This window comes from Sparus aurata, chromosome 15 (genome assembly GCF_900880675.1).
Source record: "Sparus aurata chromosome 15, fSpaAur1.1, whole genome shotgun sequence".
Lineage (NCBI taxonomy): Eukaryota > Metazoa > Chordata > Actinopteri > Spariformes > Sparidae > Sparus > Sparus aurata.
This window is the reverse complement of record NC_044201.1, coordinates 20,043,811-20,063,634: the sequence shown is the minus strand read 5'-3', so window position 1 is coordinate 20,063,634 and position 19,824 is coordinate 20,043,811. Positions and strand designations below refer to the sequence as shown.

Here is a 19,824-nt window from a genome sequence, read left to right as displayed (position 1 = left end):
GTCCAATGGAGATTAGGCGGTTAAGGAGGATGCTATGGGAGATTGTGTCGAAAGCTGCAGTAGTGTGACCAATGTTGAAAACAGATCACAGAGACTGAAATGATGAGATCACAAGTTCGAAATTATATTACTATCCAGTTAAACACAATTATATTGTCCATAGAGTCTGAAATCTTAAAAACTGTGATTAATAAACAGTCATGTCCAAAAACGTTAATGTGCAGTGTGTAGGATTCAGTGGTAAATAGACTTGATTATCAAAAGGTGTTTGGTGTTTGTTCTAGGCTACGGTTGAAAAATGGTGGTGAAACATGGCAGACCCTGTGAAAGAGGACTTGCTCCTTCTGCAGATCTCCCCAAATCCTAAACAATGGACCTTTAAAAAGTTAATCAAAAACAGCATGAAATGATAAACATGCATCTTAAAAATGATCTGCTTAAATACAAATCCAAGTTAGTCATGAAAGCACTGTAAATGGAACTATAGGTAAGAAGGCGACAATGGCACAATGACAATAGCATTTTAAAAAATACAGCAAGAGTCATATAACCACCATTTATGATACATTTAAAATGATGTAAAATGTATCTATTTTCTCCTGAGTCGGTCCAAGGTTACAACCACTTTGTGAAAAATACAGTAAACAGTGTTTATACAGAGAGGCAGAAAGTGAACAGGATGGTTTCATCAACTGTACCATAGTGTGGAAGTGCTCATGCACAAAGATGAGATTTATACAAAAGTGATCCTAAATAATATAATCACAGATAAAGGATATTAGAAAAAGAAAAAAAATTGAAAATGTCAAAATCATACCGCCTACAAAGAGAAAAAAAAACCTTTTCACCTTGACATTTTGGAATTGTGACACACTCCAGGGTCATATAAAGTTTATCTCCCAAAAGGGTACAGAATGATGTCGGGTACAATATGTTCCATGAAGCTACATTGTGGAAATGAACTTCGTCTCATAATACATTTTTAATGTGCACAGTTTATATTGCATGCTTTTCCCTGCATAGGAAATAAACTAGAGGTTTTAATGTTTTAAATTTTCATTTTTGCATTCACTCTTAAAACACACACCATCCACTTTGATGACTGCCTCATTGATGTGTACATAACTGTAATATTCCTGCTTTAAAGAAATTGGCCTCAAATGAATAACACAATGCTTTGAATACTTTTTGTATCTGCTTTCATAAAATATGTGAGCTGTTCACTCTGTTGAATCTCAGCTCACATCGTGCTGATTAGTATGGCAGTCTCATTTTCACCTCATCCGAGCACGGGGGCCGGGCTGGCAGTGACTGGCTGGCAGTGTCTACCATGCTGGCACAGATGCCTCAGTTAAAGGCCACTGGGTCTGTGCCTGCTGCTATTCAACAAATCTGTCTATCAAAGTCGTCTTGGGAAGGCGAGTTGGCCAACAGAGAAGTCATTCAAAAGAAAAATGAGACACAGAGAGAGAGAACAAAAGAGAGAGAACAGAGAAAATAAGACACACCATGAAACCTTGAAAGGACAGATAGGCGTACACAAAGCAATTAACAGGGGGAACATGACAGTTGTTGGCCTCACTTAAGAGTTCTCCCATGTCCACAGGAAAAAACACTAAGCTTCCTCCATTTCCCAAGTTAAAGCAACAATCAGCAAGTATCTGCCGCACTGTTACGCACTACTTTCAAATAATTTTGATGGCACAGCACGACAGAAAGCATATGGCATAAAAATATATGGAGTCTCATGGAAAAATAAAACGTTTGAGCCATGCTGCTGCATATGAATTTTGACCTTTTTACTTTTGTTGAAAGACAGCCAGCATCTGTCCTGAGTGACTTAGCAGACCTCTTCCTGACTCTCTGACCACAACTCTCTGCAATTCAGCGTCTTTGTTTTGTTTGACATGGAAACAGCCACGGACAGCAGACAGCACGCTGTCCGTTACACAATATCACAAATTGATTTGTATATTCTCATGTTTCTCACTCCACTGCTGGCAGCATTTGTGTGAAGTGTTTTTCAGAAATGATCTGATTACTCACAGAGTAACTGAGTCTTGAGATGTAAGAAGTCATATATGTTTACTTTAATATTGCAGCTGCTGAAGGTGGAGCTAATTTCAGTTACTTTATATACTGCTGAGAAGTTTTATATATAATAATACATCAGAATTTATGATGTATTTTGTAGTTAATAATCTATGTCTTTAAAATTACTAGCAACTAAAGCTCAAATGTAATAGAGAAGAAATATAAAGGTGCAGATAGGTGAAATACTCGAGTAGTACCTCAAAACAGTTCTGGAGTTTGGCTGGCTAAAATGTTTTATTTTCATATGCTAAAATATTTTAGGACTAAGGTTAAAAACCTTTCAAATCTAATGCGTTCTATTTTAAGCTCCATAGGCTTCATACATATCACTAAAATTGTGTATTTATTGAGAAGTAAATAGAGGAGCACTAAACTTATAAAGGTCAACAACTATCCTACCTTTCACCACTAGGGAGAGTGGTTGGCACAACTAAACTACGAGTTTATTTTTCTTAGATATTTTATACTTTACTCTCCCTGTGTAAATACAGATTAGTTATAACATGGATGTGTTGTATCTGTGTGGTTGAGCGCTTGCTTTAACCGTGGTGTCCTGTTAATTGTGATACTGTCTCCACGAAGAGAGGGTGATACTTTTTCTGAGTGTCTGACCCAGGACTGATCTTGGTTACTATCCTGAGGTCCGGAAACAGCTGCAGAGCAAGGCTGCCAAAGGGAGCAGATATCATTGGTAACCTTCTGCAGCATTGATAATGGCAGCGTTGCTCTTCTAGCAAGGGGATCATCCAGCCTCAATCAACAGGTTTAAAGGCCTGTCAATGCCCCAAAGGATATTACAACATAGTTAAAGCAATCTTGCATCCACTGAGACTCTGTGTGCAGTGGAGATTGTGTTGTTGACTCATGTTTTGGATTGTTTTTTAATCAGTGCTTTTGCTAGATTATGATTAGAGTGAATTTTTAAGTTACAGTTAAGACATGAAAAATGAGAGATAAGGACCAGGACGGAATTAGAGAAGATAAATATGGAAATATATAATAAAAGGCAAAGCCAAAGTCACACTGGATCAAGAGATCCACAAATGTAATGTTTCAAAAATCTACAGCCAGTTTCTCAGATATGACTTTCAAGTTAAGATCAAACTTGTCAGTGTCTTTCATGAGCATGGACCTCATTAGATTTGATTTTAAACTAACCAGACCAGGAGTCTGGAAGTTTTCTTCTTGCAGTAACTGTATCTGGCCCACTACTATGTGCTATATGATTACACACAAAACACACAAACCCACAACAAATGAGTGCCTGTGTTCTGTATGTTTTGATCCAAACCACAACGGTGTAACCGATATGGTGTTTATGATTTGGCGCTGTGCGCTCTGCTGCTTTTCACTCAGTGGTAACTGAGTCCTACATTCTGTATTGATTTAATAAGATGGATTTCATGCAGAAACCTCAAGAGGACATACTGAAGTTAAAACCAGGCCGGGATAAGTGCTTTGACTTTGTTTCACTTGTGCAGAAGATAAGAACGGTTGCAACTAGAACAACTATGGTATTAAAATCAACTCATCTAAGAAAGAAAAGTAAAGCATAAAGCTATGTACGCATGTACAATGTATTTTTCAATTAATTATGTCAAAATCAAACTGCCATGAAATTGGCATCACACTCTTATTGCACCAGTTTGAACCTGACTGAATATTACTGTAACTAAAAATCAACAACCAAATCTAAAAACACACCATATGTGTTGATAAGTTGTCTTTTTCTGCTTAGATATCTCAACATCTGGAATGATTTCTATTAAATTTGGCACAGACAAATGGTGATCATGGAAAATGTTTAACTTGCTTAACATCCGAATATTAGCATTGTCATTGACTTAGTACAGCTTTGAAGTGCTGAAATGTCTTTGTCTTTGACTCTCTACAGCTGCCACCACATGTAAGAGTTTGTGTAAGAATGCAGGGACCCAACTGTGACTGATACCTGGGCATAAAGGTAAATATGGGGTTGGATTAACCAATTCCTGTCAAAAATCATGTCTGTGATTTTCATCAACCAAGTATACACCCCAAGAAACAGTAACAAATATATATATATGTGTATATATAAATACATATATATGTATATGTGTGTGTGTGTTACTGTTTATATATGTAAATATATGTATATATATATGTATATATATATGTATATATATATGTATATATATCTATGTATATATATATATACAAACAGGCAGTTGTCTTGCTCCCTGTGTTTCAAAGGTTTGGTCATTCAGTCAACACTGTGGATTTCTAGCTTAGGATATATTTCAATGTAGCTATGAAGGCTGTTTATCCAAAGCTTGCATAAGTATTTTTCCTAAAGGCTCTATGATGACAGCCTAGAATGTTTCCAGATTCAGAGGAGCTGGCAGCCTCAGCAGTTGAGGTCAATCCACTCATTGTCCACAATTCAAAAAAAAATTAAAGGGTATTTGAATGTAACTAATCAAGAGAGGAATGCCCTATCATGGCAAGTCTCAGCCCTGAGATTTAAAGGTTAAGAATGACCTCAATGCTGTAAAGCCTGATATGAAACAGTGCCATTTAAACATTTCTGAATGTTAGCTTTCCCTTGGCCTGCAGATGGGCAGGCATAGCAGCAGAGGTGGTGGCAGTGTCCTATTTTTGGAGGAGCTATCAGCAACCTAGTGACATAGGTCTGAGTGACAGGACAAGTGTTGCATTGGACCCTCCCCTCCCTCATTTGGGGCAGGCATTCCTCAGTGTAAGCAGACACAGACCCCCCCTCCATCATATTTCTCTCTCCTTCTCCCCTGTCCTCTCCCTTGCCCTCCCTATGATGGTTGGCCCACTCTGGGTGTGGGTGGGTGGACACATGTGTGTGCCTGCATGTGTGTGTGTGTGTGTGTGTGTTCAGGTGTGAGTGTCGGCCTTGGAGCTCCACGCAGAAAGAAGTCAGACAGCGTGGCAGGCAAAGAGCAAGTCAAAGCTCTCTGAGGGGGCCCTGATCACTGACCATGGGGCCAATGCACTGAGGGCCCCCCAGACAAAAGTGTGGAAAATAATCAAGAAAAAGAAGAAAAGCTTAAAAAAAGGACAGAGAAAGAAGAACAATGGTTGCAGAGGAAGTGATAATAACATTGTCGGGTGGAGCGCCATGGGGCTTTCGTCTCCAGGGAGGTGTGGAGCATCAGAAACCACTCCAGGTGGCCAAGGTAAGGCAGGTCACTCAGCAGGTTGGATGGAAGCAGTCATTTAATTGATTGCTGGACAGTGGGAAGTAGAAAACTGTGTTAGATTCAACAACCTTGCTGAAGGGAAGTAAAACATTAGCTGAGATATATCTGGGTGAGATTTAGGGAGCCATGAACAAAGGTGAAACGGAATATTGGCCGTCATGCAAGTTAGTTTGTGGCCTGAATATGAGTCATCATCTTGTTTGAGAATGGTCTTAATGTAGAGGCGCATAGATTATTGATTGTGTGAAATGGAGGGCTGGATAGTGCTGGATATTTTTAACTGAATGCTGTTTCTTTTATCAAACTACATGAAGATCAAAGTTCTAGTGAAGTTTGATTGATACTGAAAATCTGAACTTGTCTTCATTGATTTCTTGGTTTGTTATTGACAAGTAGCTTTGACTTTGCGCTACTTACTGACATTGTTCTGCTGCAGTAAAATGTGGATATTTTGGCAAATAGTTTTTTAGTTCATTAAAGTCATTGACTTTTTGGCTATCAATTAGTCGTTTCTGGAAGGAGAAAAGTGGATACTATATCATCCACGACCATGATTTGACTTATGCTATTGAACTAGCATGTTTCCACTACGTCACAGTGTCACAGTAAGAAACTGAAATCACTCCAGCCATGCGTATTATTGGCAGGTAATACTAGCACTAGCTTAATACTAAGCTGGCAGGCTACCTGAGATTTATTTGGACTAATAAGTGTGCAATGATATTATCTAAGTCTGGATTCAGATCAGGTTTTTGAAATCATTATCAGGGTCTGTGATGTCTGTCAGGGTGTCTGTGAAATGACATACTAAAATTATATTGCTTCTTAAGAAATACGTCTACATATCCTTTGATGGAAAAGTTCACTTAGAGGAAAAATTTACTGGGTAAAGGAAATATTTAACATTACTCTCATAGGGAACCTCTCAGCTCACTTTACTCCCATAGAGCAAATTCTTCACTGGTGTCCAAATTTGGCTCCAGTGAGCAGTCCAGATTTGAATCTTGATCTCCATTTGAGAAAGCAAAGATGTTCATGTAAGCCGAATAGGAATATATATTGCATTCAAAAGATTCACAAGTTTTTCCAGCTGGAAAAAGGAGCTGAAAATTGTTGAATATACTACAAAATCAAGACTAACATAACATTCAGCTACAATAAATTTGTTATTTTGACTTATTATTTGTTATTTGACTCTCTGACTATTGATCCTTTGCTGTACGCACCAAGTCATCAAGATCTGTTAGATGACTTGTGACGTTATCCACCATCACTTATCGCCATCAAACTTGTCCATGCTCTTTAAAGAAACTTGGGTCAATTTTCTCTTCTATGAAATCTTTGTATTTATCTTTGTATATGATAGTTCAGGTATTAGTTCACCTGCACACACATAATACATACATACATGGAGCACACATCTGCACACATTTCAATAAATGTCGACTGAGCAGAATTACTTTTCCAGGTGTCTATTTTTGGTTGAGAAGCAGCAGGTCACGAGGTCAGCCAAGGTGTGTGGTTTCAGCTCAGTACTTAAAAATGAACCTCATAGACTATTTATATACATGCACTGCTCTTGTATCTTGCTGCTTAGAGATTAATTCTTTTTTGAAGGTTTACATACAAAGGTACTCATTGTTGCTAAACCTCTGTTGTACCTCATGTTGTTTCTAGTCAGGCATCGCATTAGCGATGACAGAGACAAGTTTGCAAACCTTTTTCAAACCTTTTTTCAGAATTGTATGACGATATCACGTACGATAAATACTTTATATGCTTGTTCCAACAGTTTATTAAGGTTTCACATCACATCTTCTAAACAATGCACCCTGACAAATTAAATATGTCTGAAAAATGTGTAGTAAAAATGTTGGATGGGGAATGTGCAATGATTATCCCTCCGGTTGGTCAATGGGAACGAGAAAGCTAGTTCCATGAAAGAATTGTGTAATGGACCTTTATGATTATACTGTATTTTAGACCTCCTACCATTCACTGCCTTTGTATCATGCACAATATTTAAATAGAAGTAACTATATTAGCAAAATAATTCTTATTTACTTATAGAACTCACAAGTTCTGTGAACTTGTTGAAATATGTACCATAAGTCCCTTGTGCTGGATAAATGGGATCTTCACTGACAAAGAGGCTCATTTTGGCTGATTTCACCTTTAGATTACACCGCTGAGACAATTAACTTAATCACTAAAACAACCAATTCTTATAGACAGTATTTAGCAACTTATGAATGTTTGATTTTAAAAGGTTAAGCCTACATGTAATTGACTTATGGAGAATGCAGTAGTATGTACACAGTGCCACTGGCACCAAATCACCTTTATGGCAGTGGACGACAGCTGTTTCTGTCCGACTATCCAAAACAGCATACTCCTTCACCCCTGAGAGCAGGAAGGTGTTATCATGTCAGGTCTCATACTATACTGACTATAACAGGTGGAGCAGTTTTTCAGTTGCACAGCTGAAAGAGCCGGTGTGTCAGTGCTAGGTTTGAGCCTGTGAGCCTTCATGCAAATGTTTGAACGTTTATTTATAAGAGTTTATGTGTATTTTTGTACCAGTCCATGTGATGTGTGTGTGTGTGTGTGTGTGTGTGTGTGTGTGTGTGAGAGAGAGAGAGAGAGAGAGAGAGAGAGAGAGAGAGAGAGAGAGAGAGAGAGAGAGAGAGAGAGAGAGCATGTAGGGGTATTATAACTGTTATGACTTGAAACCACAAGGTGATTGATGGAATGAATAATTGTATATCCTGTAGGCTAACACAAGCAGGCACAGGCCACTTAGAAAGGCTTAGTTAAATTGGGATGGGGGATTTCTTTACAGGCAAACCAGAATAGCTAGGAAAAAAACTACTGTAATTAGGTCAACCAAAGCAATGCCTCCTTATCTCTGAAATATAACATGTTATATTCATTGAATATATGCCAGTGCCTCATAGTGCAATCAACACTGCAGTCACTGTCTTTGAAAAATCTGCTTTTAATTTATAATGGGACATGGCTTGCATATTCTTTAGGCAATTCAGGGTGGGCATAATGCCATGGTCCTGACAGATCTTAGGCACAAATAGCAAAGCACCAAATGAAGATGGCTGCTGGCTGACATTTCCCTGTTTAAGTGTGGATGAGTGCCCCACTCAAGCTGCAATATGTGGTGTATGTCCACAGCAAGATCAAGCTGTCAGGACAGAATCTGCTCTCTGTCAGTCACCTTGACAAACCAAGACAAGACAGCAGCATAAATCTGTCAGGTCCTGTCGAACCTGCACTTACAATAGCCCAAAACACAATTTAAATAGCAATAATGAAATACCAAGGGTGAAAAGAACGGGAAGCATGTTAATGTTCCTACCAGTTGTCTATAAATTCTCTTTTAAGAATATACTGGAGATCACAACTCCTCAAAACCAACGCTGGAGGCTGTAGACCAAAAACTTGACCTTAATTTATCATATTTAGTATGATATAATCCTGGAATAATAGAAATTAAATTCAATAGCATCAGGCAGGCCTTGCATAGTGGCAAACCTTGGCTATTTAACAACAAGGTGTACACAATGAAGAAATTTGGTCTTGCCTATAATGCAAAAACACTCAACATATAACAGAAATGTACATAGACTTGCATCTCCAAGAGTCGGGCTTGCTTTGATGGAAAGCTCAAAACTCAACATTTTCTGCACTTCTTATCATCTATGTGAGTGTTTAAAATATTGACTTCCTTTGCTTGTGCAGGTGCGTAAACGCAGCAAGGCATGCAGGGCTGGGTTGCGGGAGGCTGATGAGCTGGTATCTATCAATGAACAGCCATGTGGAACTCTATCTCATGCCCAGGCCATGGACCTCATCGACAGCTCCCCTGGGATTTTACACATCCGGGTCAAAAGGTCAGAGGAACAAAATAATTACAGATGTGAATTACACAGTGCAGAACTTTTACTAGTGACAAACCAGCATCCCATTGTAACAGATAAAGAAAACATTATATTATGCACAAGTCAAAGATTTAAGACTGATGCAAAACATGCACTATTAACATTGCGCATATTTGATACTACTGTATATTACATTGTCCCCAAAAAACATTTGATAAACATTTTTTATGCTGCTTGTGCTAAAATGCTTCTTTCTCTCAGAACAGATGAAATCCAGATTAAGAAAACTAGTTTGTCATATAACATCCAAGGGACCTTTTCTGGCCCCATCAATATTTTAAACTCTCAAATTGTTTGCAGGGTGCCTGCTGGTTTTCAGTCCGTGGTGCTTGTGACCCGTGCCCCATCTCCCCGTATAGACAAAGAGTACCGCGCTGCTCTGCGTGCCATGTCACCTACCAACCCCCACCATGCACCCATACGTGAGGTTCACCGTAGCCGTTCCTCCCTGACCAGTGGCCTGACATCTCCACCTGGTAGTGAGGCTTACTATGGTGAGACTGACAGTGATGCAGATGTGGCGGGCTATGAGAGGCAGCGCCGTCAAAAACGCCGCAGCCCCAGCAACTCCACCCCAGGAAAACCAACAGGACGAGCCTCCCCTGAGGGAGGGGAAACCTCAGAGATGAGTGGCTATGACAGTGCTCCAGATGCACATGTTTTCCCCAGTTTGTTGGATGGACGTGGGGGAAATGGAGCTGGAGAAGCGGGACAACCGGGGGTGGCACGGAGGGAGGTGATTTACAAGCCTCCTGGACCAGGAATGTGGTCCTCCCAGACATCCACTGAGACCTCCTCCATCATCTCCTCAGCAGATGACCAAGGGCCAAGAGAAGGGCAAGAAGAGGATAGTGGCTTTCTAGAGCCAGCCAACGTGCCACTGGTTTCCCCTGAGAGGGCAAAGGAGGCCCTGATGCTTGGCTCTCGCAGCCAACTTGTGCCCATGGTGGGTCCTGTGAATAAACCCATCGACGAGGAGCTTACAACTACCTACATGGAAAAGGCTAAGCAAGCTAGTAAGTACAGCTATAGAAGATCAACAATAGAGACATTTGCTTCACAGAGGTTCTACACACTTACGTGTACATTCCTAATAAAGGTCACTGCTTGGTTCTGGGCTGTTATAGATTTCTAATATTTTAATCTAATCTAATCTATTTTGCCATATGTGCCATATACTTTGTTGCACAGAAATACATCACTAAGGTAAAGATCATCTGATTTCCTTTGTAGCTATACACAGCAGGGAAATATATATCATATGATTAGTACAGTACATACAAACAAGTACTTTGTTTAAGCCCAAGACAAATATGAACCTGATCCTCCAAGAGAAAAACCTAGATATTTATATAGGGTTCAATAGTAAGTTCAAGTCTCCACGCCTTGAACACCTTAAAGCCTTTTAATATTGTGAATATTAATCAAGACAGCCACGTGTCCCAGTCATTTAATATTAAAGTCAAACACAATTACCAACCAAACATCCATCAGCTGTCTTTATTTCTAGTAGTCCAGTGAGTGTGTCTGTCAAACAGAGCATGTTCAAAAACCCCAATGATCAATCTGGGATGCTTAAAAGCATCTAAAGCTGTTTTTAGGTATCAAGAAGCAAAGCAGAGATACTCTGATTTTCCCTCTCCCCATCTCTCCTTTCTTTTCGCTATTTATCAACTTAATGAAATTGCACAAGTGTGATACATATGTTTTTTATGCTTCTGTAAAATGCACCAACATATAGAAATGTGCTTCAATTGAACATAATATGATGGTATGAAACAGATATAAAAGGGAACATGGAACAGTCACCTAGAACCTGAATCTGATTTGTGCATCTTAAAAATGATGCTTATGTATCCAAGTGTTAACCTTATACCATATTGCATCATTTTAGTTACTGAAGCCAAAAAAATTATGCCTTGTCTTACTGTTTTTGTAGTTCACAAACTTGGAGGAGAGGTCTAAAATTGTGATAGTACAGTGATGCAACAACAGATACAGAGGACTGACAGTGACCAAGCATTCCTTCCTACAACTTGTCATCCTGTCCATCATCCATAATAAGCCCAGGAAAAGGACAGAGGTTGGCTATTTAAAGTCAACAGGCTGTTTTAAGAACTTAATAAATTTACTCCTGTAAATCCCCCATGCCATCACGGAGTGCAGGTTTAACATTCTAATGTCCTACTTAGGAACCTTGTCCTGGACAAATTAAGAACTCCTTTCACATGGCCTTGCATATTAGGGTAACAGCGTTAGGTTGTCTATGATAATCTGCTTAATAACATAACAAGTTAAGGAATATGCTGTGGCTACCCTTTGGAATTCTCCTTCCAGTCACCTACAACATGTAACTTTCCACTAGCTGGCAAATATTTTTAAGTTAAATCAAATGTTAGCATACGTAGGACTAATAATGTGCAAATGTATCCTTCAACCTAGTTAATGTGAGAAGCTGAAGGCTTGCCTGGAATTTTTTGCTGGAACTGCTCCTGTAGAAAATAGAAAGTTAACACGTTGACAATAGATGCACATGTTGGTTGAGTCAGTCAGGTTAAATGTTTTGAGTCAAACTTCTCTAATTTAGTACAGTATTGATTTCATGCTGATGTGAAACTATTTCTAATAGCTTTGGCTTTCACACCCTGCAGAACTGAACCGAGGGGATACACCGCAAGACAAGCATGTAAAGGAAGCCAAGAGCAAGTGTCGAACTATTGCGTCCCTACTGACCGATGCTCCTAACCCTCACTCAAAGGGGGTGCTGATGTTTAAGAAGAGGCGGCAGCGATCAAAGAAGTACACCCTCACCAGCTTTGGTAGTGTGGATGAGGATAGGTGTCCAGATTCACAAGAAGAAGATGGGGTATTCCCTGGCAGTGAATCAGAGTTTGATGAGGATGGCTTCTCGGCAGTTCCTGACCCAACTTGGGATAGTGACTACTTGGATATGCTGGAGAAGAGGGCAACTGCAGGCACTGAAGGTCGTGCAGATGGGGCAGAGGATGCTCCGAGTCCAGGGTTGAGTGACACTGTGGGTAAGGGCGCCCAGTTGTTTGAGCAACAGAGAAAGAGGGCTGCTGAACATGCCAAGAAGGTAGAGGCAGCACAACAACAGACTCCTGCCCAGTCTCAAGTCCAGGAGCAGCCTCAAATGTATCACTTGCACCCAGACAATACAACAGACATGCAACCGCAGATGCAACCAAACCTCCAGCCTCAGCACATGACACCACCTGGTCCAACAACCATACATCAAGAGTTTTTTCAGGCTCCAGGTCCAGTTGCAGCCCATGGAATTTCGAATGGGGATCTATCCTATTCTGCAGCTAGTACAGCTTGCATGACGTCACCTCCACCTGTAGCACCCAAACCGGCCACTGCCACAGTAACTGTTCTGACCAGACCTGCACCACCAGCTGAAACACCATTACCAGAATTATCTGCTAGTAATGTTCTCAACAGAACAGCACGTCCTTTCACTCCTGGCTTTATCAGCATTCGAGCTTCAACTGCCCCAGTAACGTTCCGACCACCTGTCACAAAGACAATCCAGCGTCCTGCGTCAGCAGCTGTTGTGCCACCGCCATTCTCCACTGCCTCTGAAGTCAACATTAATGTTACATCAGTAACATCACTGCCACCCTCTGGTCCTCAGCCAATGTTTGCCCCACCACCCTCTGTGCCTCAAGCTACCATGGCCCCGACAACAGAAGCTCCTGTTACTATTCACCCTCCAACCATCTCTACCTCTGTAGAGAAAATGCCGTCATCACCACCAATATCTAATTTTCATCATGCGCCATTTGCAGCCATGCCCCAAGTGTGTATGCCTTCAATGCCCGTGGCTCCACAAGCACCAATGGCCCCTGTCCCAGTTCCTTTTGCATCTCAAATTCATAGTGCAGCTGACCCAGCTTCCCCAGTGCCTCCACTTCAAGTGCCAGTTGCTCAGCCTCCTCAAACTCAATTCTCTATGGCCCCTGTAGCTACAGTGTCAGTTATCTCCCAGCCAGAAGCTGTAGCTCCAACCCCTGTTCCTGGTCAAACAGGTCGCACAGGAATCTTACTTGAGGCTCGACGCCGTGGAGGCAAACCAAAACCTATGTTCACTGTTCCAGATGTCACAAAGAAATCCCCAAATCCTGACCTACTGTGTATGGTGCAGAACCTGGATGAAAGGTCCACCAGATACAAACATGGCCAACCACTGTCAGAGACTATCTATGATGATACAGCAGAGGAGATGAGTGGTGAGGTCGGCATGGGGAGGGCACCTCCCCCAGTGGCACCCAAGCCAAAGGTCATCCACGAGACCCCAAAGTTTCTTCAATCAGGGGGCAAGGGGGCCGAGCTGTTTGCCCGCAGGCAGAGCCGCATGGGTATGTATGTAGTGGACACTCCATCCGAGACCCCCTACCAGCAAGAAGTTGCCTCACACAGTGCAGCCCAATCCCTCGACTCCTCAAATCCTTCCTCTCCTTCTCAGTGGAAATACTCCCCAAATGTCCGTGCCCCTCCACCCATTGGATACAACCCACTCCACGCTCCTTCTATCCCTACAGGTCCTCAAAGAGATATAGGGAAGACAGAGAGCAGAGGTAGAGGAGTCTCTCAAAGAGAGGGCATTAAGGCTCTGGATTTCATGAGAAGGCAGCCCTACCAGCTCAACTCAGCCATGTTCAACTATGGGGGCTATGGGGGCAGTGTTGCTAATCTATCAGCCATGCCTTCTTACCAGGCCCAGAGGCAGCAGCAGGGTGACTACACAACAACAATGGTGGGAAGCTCATTAACCCCACCCAAGCAAATCCCTACAAAAACAGCCCGTGTCTTTGAAGTCAAGCGCTTCTCCACACCCACACCCATGTCAGCGCCGACTCTGGCTCCCAAAGTCATTGCACCCCGCTCAGCCACTACCCTTGGAGAACGTTTGACTCATTCCGACATGACCTCCCCACCTCCTGCTCCTTTTGCTCCAACCCCTCTCTTTACACCAGCACAAATCAGTGCCCCAACTCTGGCCTCACCTCCCCCCCAACCAGTTGGACTGCCCAGCCTCCCAAAATTCAATGCCACCCCTATTCCAAACCCTGTGCCCCATGCAGTCCCTACACCTTACACTCCAGTATCATACAACACCGGGCTCCAGACAGCCAAGCAGTTCCAGAGCGCTCCTGAGCTCAGTATCCTTTCCTCTTTGCCCCCCCTCAAGTCCAACCCTGTTCAGGCACCCAAACCACGTTTTGTTGCCACCAAGGGAGGCGTCCAGCCCCGTGTCTGGAGGCCGGGGGCAATGTGAACACCAGTAAATCAGTCACTACCCCACCTGGATATGTATTATTCATTTGGGGTTGAAATAACTAGTTGAAATTAAGCAACAATAATTCTGTTAATTGGTTCATTGTTGAGGTCAAGCAAATATGTTTATCCATATTCAAAATCCATTAATTTCAGTTTCTCCTTTTATATTCCTACATTGTTGATAATTAAATACCCTTTGAGTGGATGGTCGAACAAAACTAGCATTTTGAAGATATCAGTTGAGGCTTTAGGAAAGTGTGATGGGCAATTCTCTACTCAATTTATTGATTAATAACAATAAGTGACAAACTGATTAATGTAATCATCCCTACATTGATCATTTTGAGCCTCAAAATTAGCTGTTAACATATGGTGATGAGGTAACATAAGGTGAAGAAGTAATTCAGTATAAAGTTGAAATCTACTTGCTGTTCAAAATGCTGCTTATTATATTTATTTTGCTTGCAACACATTTACTCACACATGTATCAGAGTGACAATAATAATAGCATATACTAGCACATACTGAATGCTGTATAGTCCACCATATGCCTGTCCTGGGGGAGGTTGGTGTAGGGCTTCTGGGGATCTCTTTCTACTAATGTAGCAGAAATACCATCTCATCAGAGCCTGTACTGAATATTCTTTGAAACTTGAAATGTCTGAAAGATGTTGAAAATGAATAGTTGCAGTTCTGACCATAGGATTTTTTTGATGTATGATGACAGGTGGAGGATTATAAAGCAAAAATTGCAGGCTTTCATCTCTGAACACGCAATTCTGTTATCTAGTGCTTCTAACTGATGTGCACAAAATGTTTTTTACCCACTCTGTTTGTGGCATTTTCAAGAAGAAACCCATGATGACCTAGTCTTGTGGACAAAAAACCCACGATGATTAAATAATAATAATGAAAATTTTAAAATGTTTTTTTTTTTTTCACCGTGGAACTATATGTGAAGCAAGGTTGCTCTTGCAAGTTGCAAGTGAGGTTGTGCCAAATATCTCTGCTTGCTCTAACTAGAGAGAAATGCTATCTTTTTAGCATGGGTCACATTCAACAAGTGCCCAGGCGGTCACTGAATGTACACTTGTCACTGGGTAACACAGGTTCCAAATGCCACTTATACACACCAGAGCCTTCTTACATATTAAGGTGATGTGGCAGATATATGTAAATTCTTAACTTTTATTAAACAAATAACACAGATGAAGGAATGTGTATTTTATTTTTTCTAAATGTGATGTAAGTTGTGCAAGGGGAAGTTGACTGACTTCAAATTAAAGAAATGAGAAAGGCTGTGGAGGGGGGCTATAGGCAGTGTATAGTTAGGCCAACTTACTGAACGGGGTCAGAGCCCACCATTTCACATAAAGATGTGCAAGATGTGGATGCATGGCAGAAAATTAGCACTTAAAGTATGGTTGAACCGAATTATGAAAGAAGGATGGCCAGGAAAGTGAGATACCTCAAGGTTGTTAGCAAAGATAAAGAAGCTGGTAGAAAGAAACACATTGTTAACTGGTGTCTTTTCATCAACAATGGTAAGGGTAAACATAATCAATGACTAAATACATTGAGAAATATGGTATGTTAATGGAAATGAGGGGGAAACAAAGAAATTAATATGTTGTTTTCAGCAGTGGAATTCTTGGAGAGATACTTTTTTTAATTTGTATCATTTTTAAATACAATTTCTCTTAAAGCTTTTCTTGTTCTCATAATATCATGGCTAAAGAAAAATCTAAAGTGTGAATAGTTGTGTTGAGGTGTAAAATATGACAAATACATTTTTGTGTATCTAAGTGGATTAAATAATGTGTGAAAATGTTTGTTATTAATGCTGAGTAGAAGTTTATACTGACTAAGAGACAAGACATTTTAGGGGAATAAAATTAGATTTGAAAACTCTCCAGGTGTCTGACATGTCTGATTTTACACTGCCCCCTGCTGCTGACTGTGTAATCCTGCACTTTTTAATGTACTGTACAAGCATTTATGCACTAAATGACAATATTAACCATGATGACGAAACTGTAAAAAGTCACAATGAAAAAATATGGTTTACACTCAAAGGGTAAAAATACAGGGATTTTTAAAAAAGAATTTACACACACACACGCATGCAGACACACACACACACACACACACACACACACACACACACACACACACACTATTTAAAATCTATTTAGTATTCATTTTTATGGCCGTATGGCCCACATTTACACATGACCATCAGATCATTACATAATAGATGTTTGACCTAAGAATAGTTTCAATGTTACTGACGACATCAAAGACGAATCTTGACTTAATATATAATGAGGTTTATTCTTTCCTTCTTGACAAGCCTGGTCTGACTAACTTTCAGTAGTTCAATCTAAATAAATAATTAGTGAATGGACACAGAATAAAACAGGATAACTGAGAAGTATTTCAACACTAAGAGGTTAAAAACAATACAGTAATTATTTGGCAAGAGTCGTATTTGAAAATGTTATTAATATCATGTTACACACACATTTAGCAGTTCACATGCAGAGAACATCAAAATATTCTCAATATCCAGAATGTATTTGATAAAATTACAAGAATACATTTTGAAGAAGAGTATTACAACAAGCAGAGCAAACTTCTTGTGCTGAAAGAAAAGACAACAGCAGAGAGAAAGATTTTAAAAAAGCATAATGTGCATGCATGCATGCAATTCTAGGCTATGCCACAAGAGGATGCCATGCTGAAAGTGATTTCCAAAAGGAGAGCCTGAGATAGAGATCCTGTAGATAGGTACAATAAACTACATTTAAAAAGATCACAAATATGTACATCGGAGAAAACATCCCTTCTGACACGTGGTTAATGGTGTTAAAAGGTCTACTTTAATCCTAAACCTAACCAAGTATTGTTTGTGCCTAAACCTAGCCAAACTGTGACAGAAAACTAAATAAATAAATAAATAAATAAAAAGAAGGAAAATAATAAGTGAACTTAGTGTAAACATAGGACAAGAACACCAGTCTCTTGGATAAAGAGACTTGTAATCAACCCATGCAGCCATAACAGCCTGGTCCAACTGAGTCCTGCAGCAACATTAATCAGGATGATATCAGATAAACCTGGTAGGTAAAGAGACTCTCCTGTTAACCAACCAAATGCAGTATCTATCAATGGCTGACTTACCATTAGCAATGTTAAGTAGCCATGAACAGAGCTTTTCCTTTATTTCACACATGGATACCTTGGTAATATTTTTTTTCTTATATACATGAACTTTTGCCACTGAGTGGTGCTTTGGACTGTGTGTTGGACTCTGAGCAATGTGAAATAAGAAGGGCATATTACTGCCAACCTCCACACTCATAGGGTGTCTATAAATAAGGCTGTTAATATCCAAACAGAGGACTGTTAATAGAGATGATGACATTTTGCCATGTGTCAACTGTAATCAAGAATTTGTTCATAGTTTAATGGCTTAAAAAAGGTCACATAATAAAAAAAACTGGCTTCTCATTTTCTGGAAAATTTCAATTTAAAGGTGTATTGAAAGAACCGTCTACAGCAGTCTCCATAGTACTTATGTGTGAAATCAAATAATAATTTTGAATCATTCAACGTAGTTTGAGAAGGAAATGAAGGCAAATCGTCGGGGTCCTCATCGTCTTATTTTAATCACAAATAAAGCAAATTTTCCCTAACTATAGGCCTTCTGAGTAATGTTTACGTTAAAGATATTATAGCCTGTAATAAGACCTGTGCTGTGTGCATAGGCTATTAGAGCAGGTAGAACATTCCCTATTATAATTTCTTCGCCTCATTGTCTATCTGCATTAGGCCTACAGTAGGCTTTGTAGGGTATGAAGAGAAAAGAAAATTGTCATTTAACAGAGACTACACACCCAGACTACACCCACGACCACAATTCCAATGTGACTTACAACAGCGGGCAAAATTAGAATAATTAACACTTGTGCCTACTCGGTGTCAAGGTGACCATATAGAGGTTGAATTCACGGCGGGACTGCTGAATCTGTGCAAGCAAGCTATCCCTGCTCCTCCTCAGGGGTTGGGGGAGGTGATGTCTCACTCTCCACATCTTCTTTCTCTGGCTGCGACTTTTTTTCCAAAGAAACTCAGTATATCCAGAATAACTAACTACTATAAACGCTGCAATGGTACTAAACAGTAGGCTAATATACGGGCTCTGGTAATATCAGTGACACATAGAGGGGGAAAGAATAACACTGATGTTGACTTTGCAACAATTTATTCTGACTTTGCCCATATATGGGCATATGCCATAAGGAAAGCCACGTCAGCTTCTGCGCAATTTGCGCTGGTGACAACGTTGCATGTGTGGCTGCTGGTCGTTCGATATGTAACCACATAAAAACCTCTGGGGCTACTTTCATCATTAGGCAATTGACCTGGGGCTATTCCCAAAACATCTGGGGCTATAGCCTCGAATGCCTAGGTCTAACGACGCGTCTGTGTAAAACCCCATGTGGTCAGCAGGAGGACTGAAAATCTTTCACATCCTGACTTTGTGATGATAGGAAACTTTCCCTACATAATGTTGATGAATGTTCTCAGTCAACCAGGCCACGGTAATATCAAGTGCTAAATTGATGGCAACTGGACTTTCAGTTTCCTGAAGATGTTTTGCCTCTCATCCAAAAGGTTTCTTCAGTTCAGTTCCCTACATAATGTTTTGAGATGGGTCTAAAATGACTGAGTACCAAGGGGGTCAAGTCCGTTATTTTAAGAGGGGGATGGACAAGAGCATGCTTAAAATGAGCCAAATATAATAGAACCATATATCAAATACAAAACAAATTATGTTGGGAAATTGCCTAGATGCCAGGCTATTACTTGTACCATTTTCCTGTTCGCTAATCTAAATAATGATTTTACTGATCCACAGATCAGCAAGTTCAGTTGTAGTTGAATGTCATACAACTACACCTAACTGCTTGCTTTTTTCATGATTTGCTCCAGAGTAGGAAGCAGTCCAATCTTCAGAGAAAGCTCCTATCAGACTTATTAGAGCAGTCAGCTCATTGAGGACCCCCAAAATTATGTTGCATGTTTCTTTAACTGACGAGCATGCTCTCATAAATATGTAAACTCATCATTACTGCCCAATACTGTTCTCAAAATGCAAAACTTATTTAATGATTGGTATGCAGTCTTGTCATTCTCTATGTTTTTTTTAAACAGTATATCTTCGGTATCTATTTAAAACAGTGTATAAAACTGA

The 19,824-nt window shown here is 40.2% G+C and overlaps 1 protein-coding gene across 1 annotated transcript; it reads left to right on the top strand.

Moving 5' to 3' along the window:
* Positions 1-4,898: 4,898 nt before the first annotated feature.
* synpo2la (synaptopodin 2-like a) lies at positions 4,899-16,475 on the top strand. The gene is made up of 4 exons (XM_030442656.1): positions 4,899-5,282; positions 9,060-9,211; positions 9,560-10,275; positions 11,911-16,475. Exons 1-4 carry the CDS (start codon positions 5,181-5,183, stop codon positions 14,559-14,561), a joined length of 3,621 nt encoding a protein of 1,206 aa, XP_030298516.1. The 5' UTR covers positions 4,899-5,180; the 3' UTR covers positions 14,562-16,475.
* Positions 16,476-19,824: the final 3,349 nt, after the last annotated feature.

What these genes read in the sequence shown, in the direction of transcription:
- synpo2la (XM_030442656.1), top strand. Translation starts at nt 5,181, where the DNA reads ATGGTTGCAGAGGAAGTGATAATAACATTGTCGGGTGGAGCGCCATGG. An exon ending in TTACACATCCGGGTCAAAAG is followed by an intron (nt 9,212 to 9,559) that starts GTCAGAGGAACA and finishes AATTGTTTGCAG; the next exon opens with GGTGCCTGCTGGTTTTCAGT. An exon ending in GGAAAAGGCTAAGCAAGCTA is followed by an intron (nt 10,276 to 11,910) that starts GTAAGTACAGCT and finishes CACACCCTGCAG; the next exon opens with AACTGAACCGAGGGGATACA.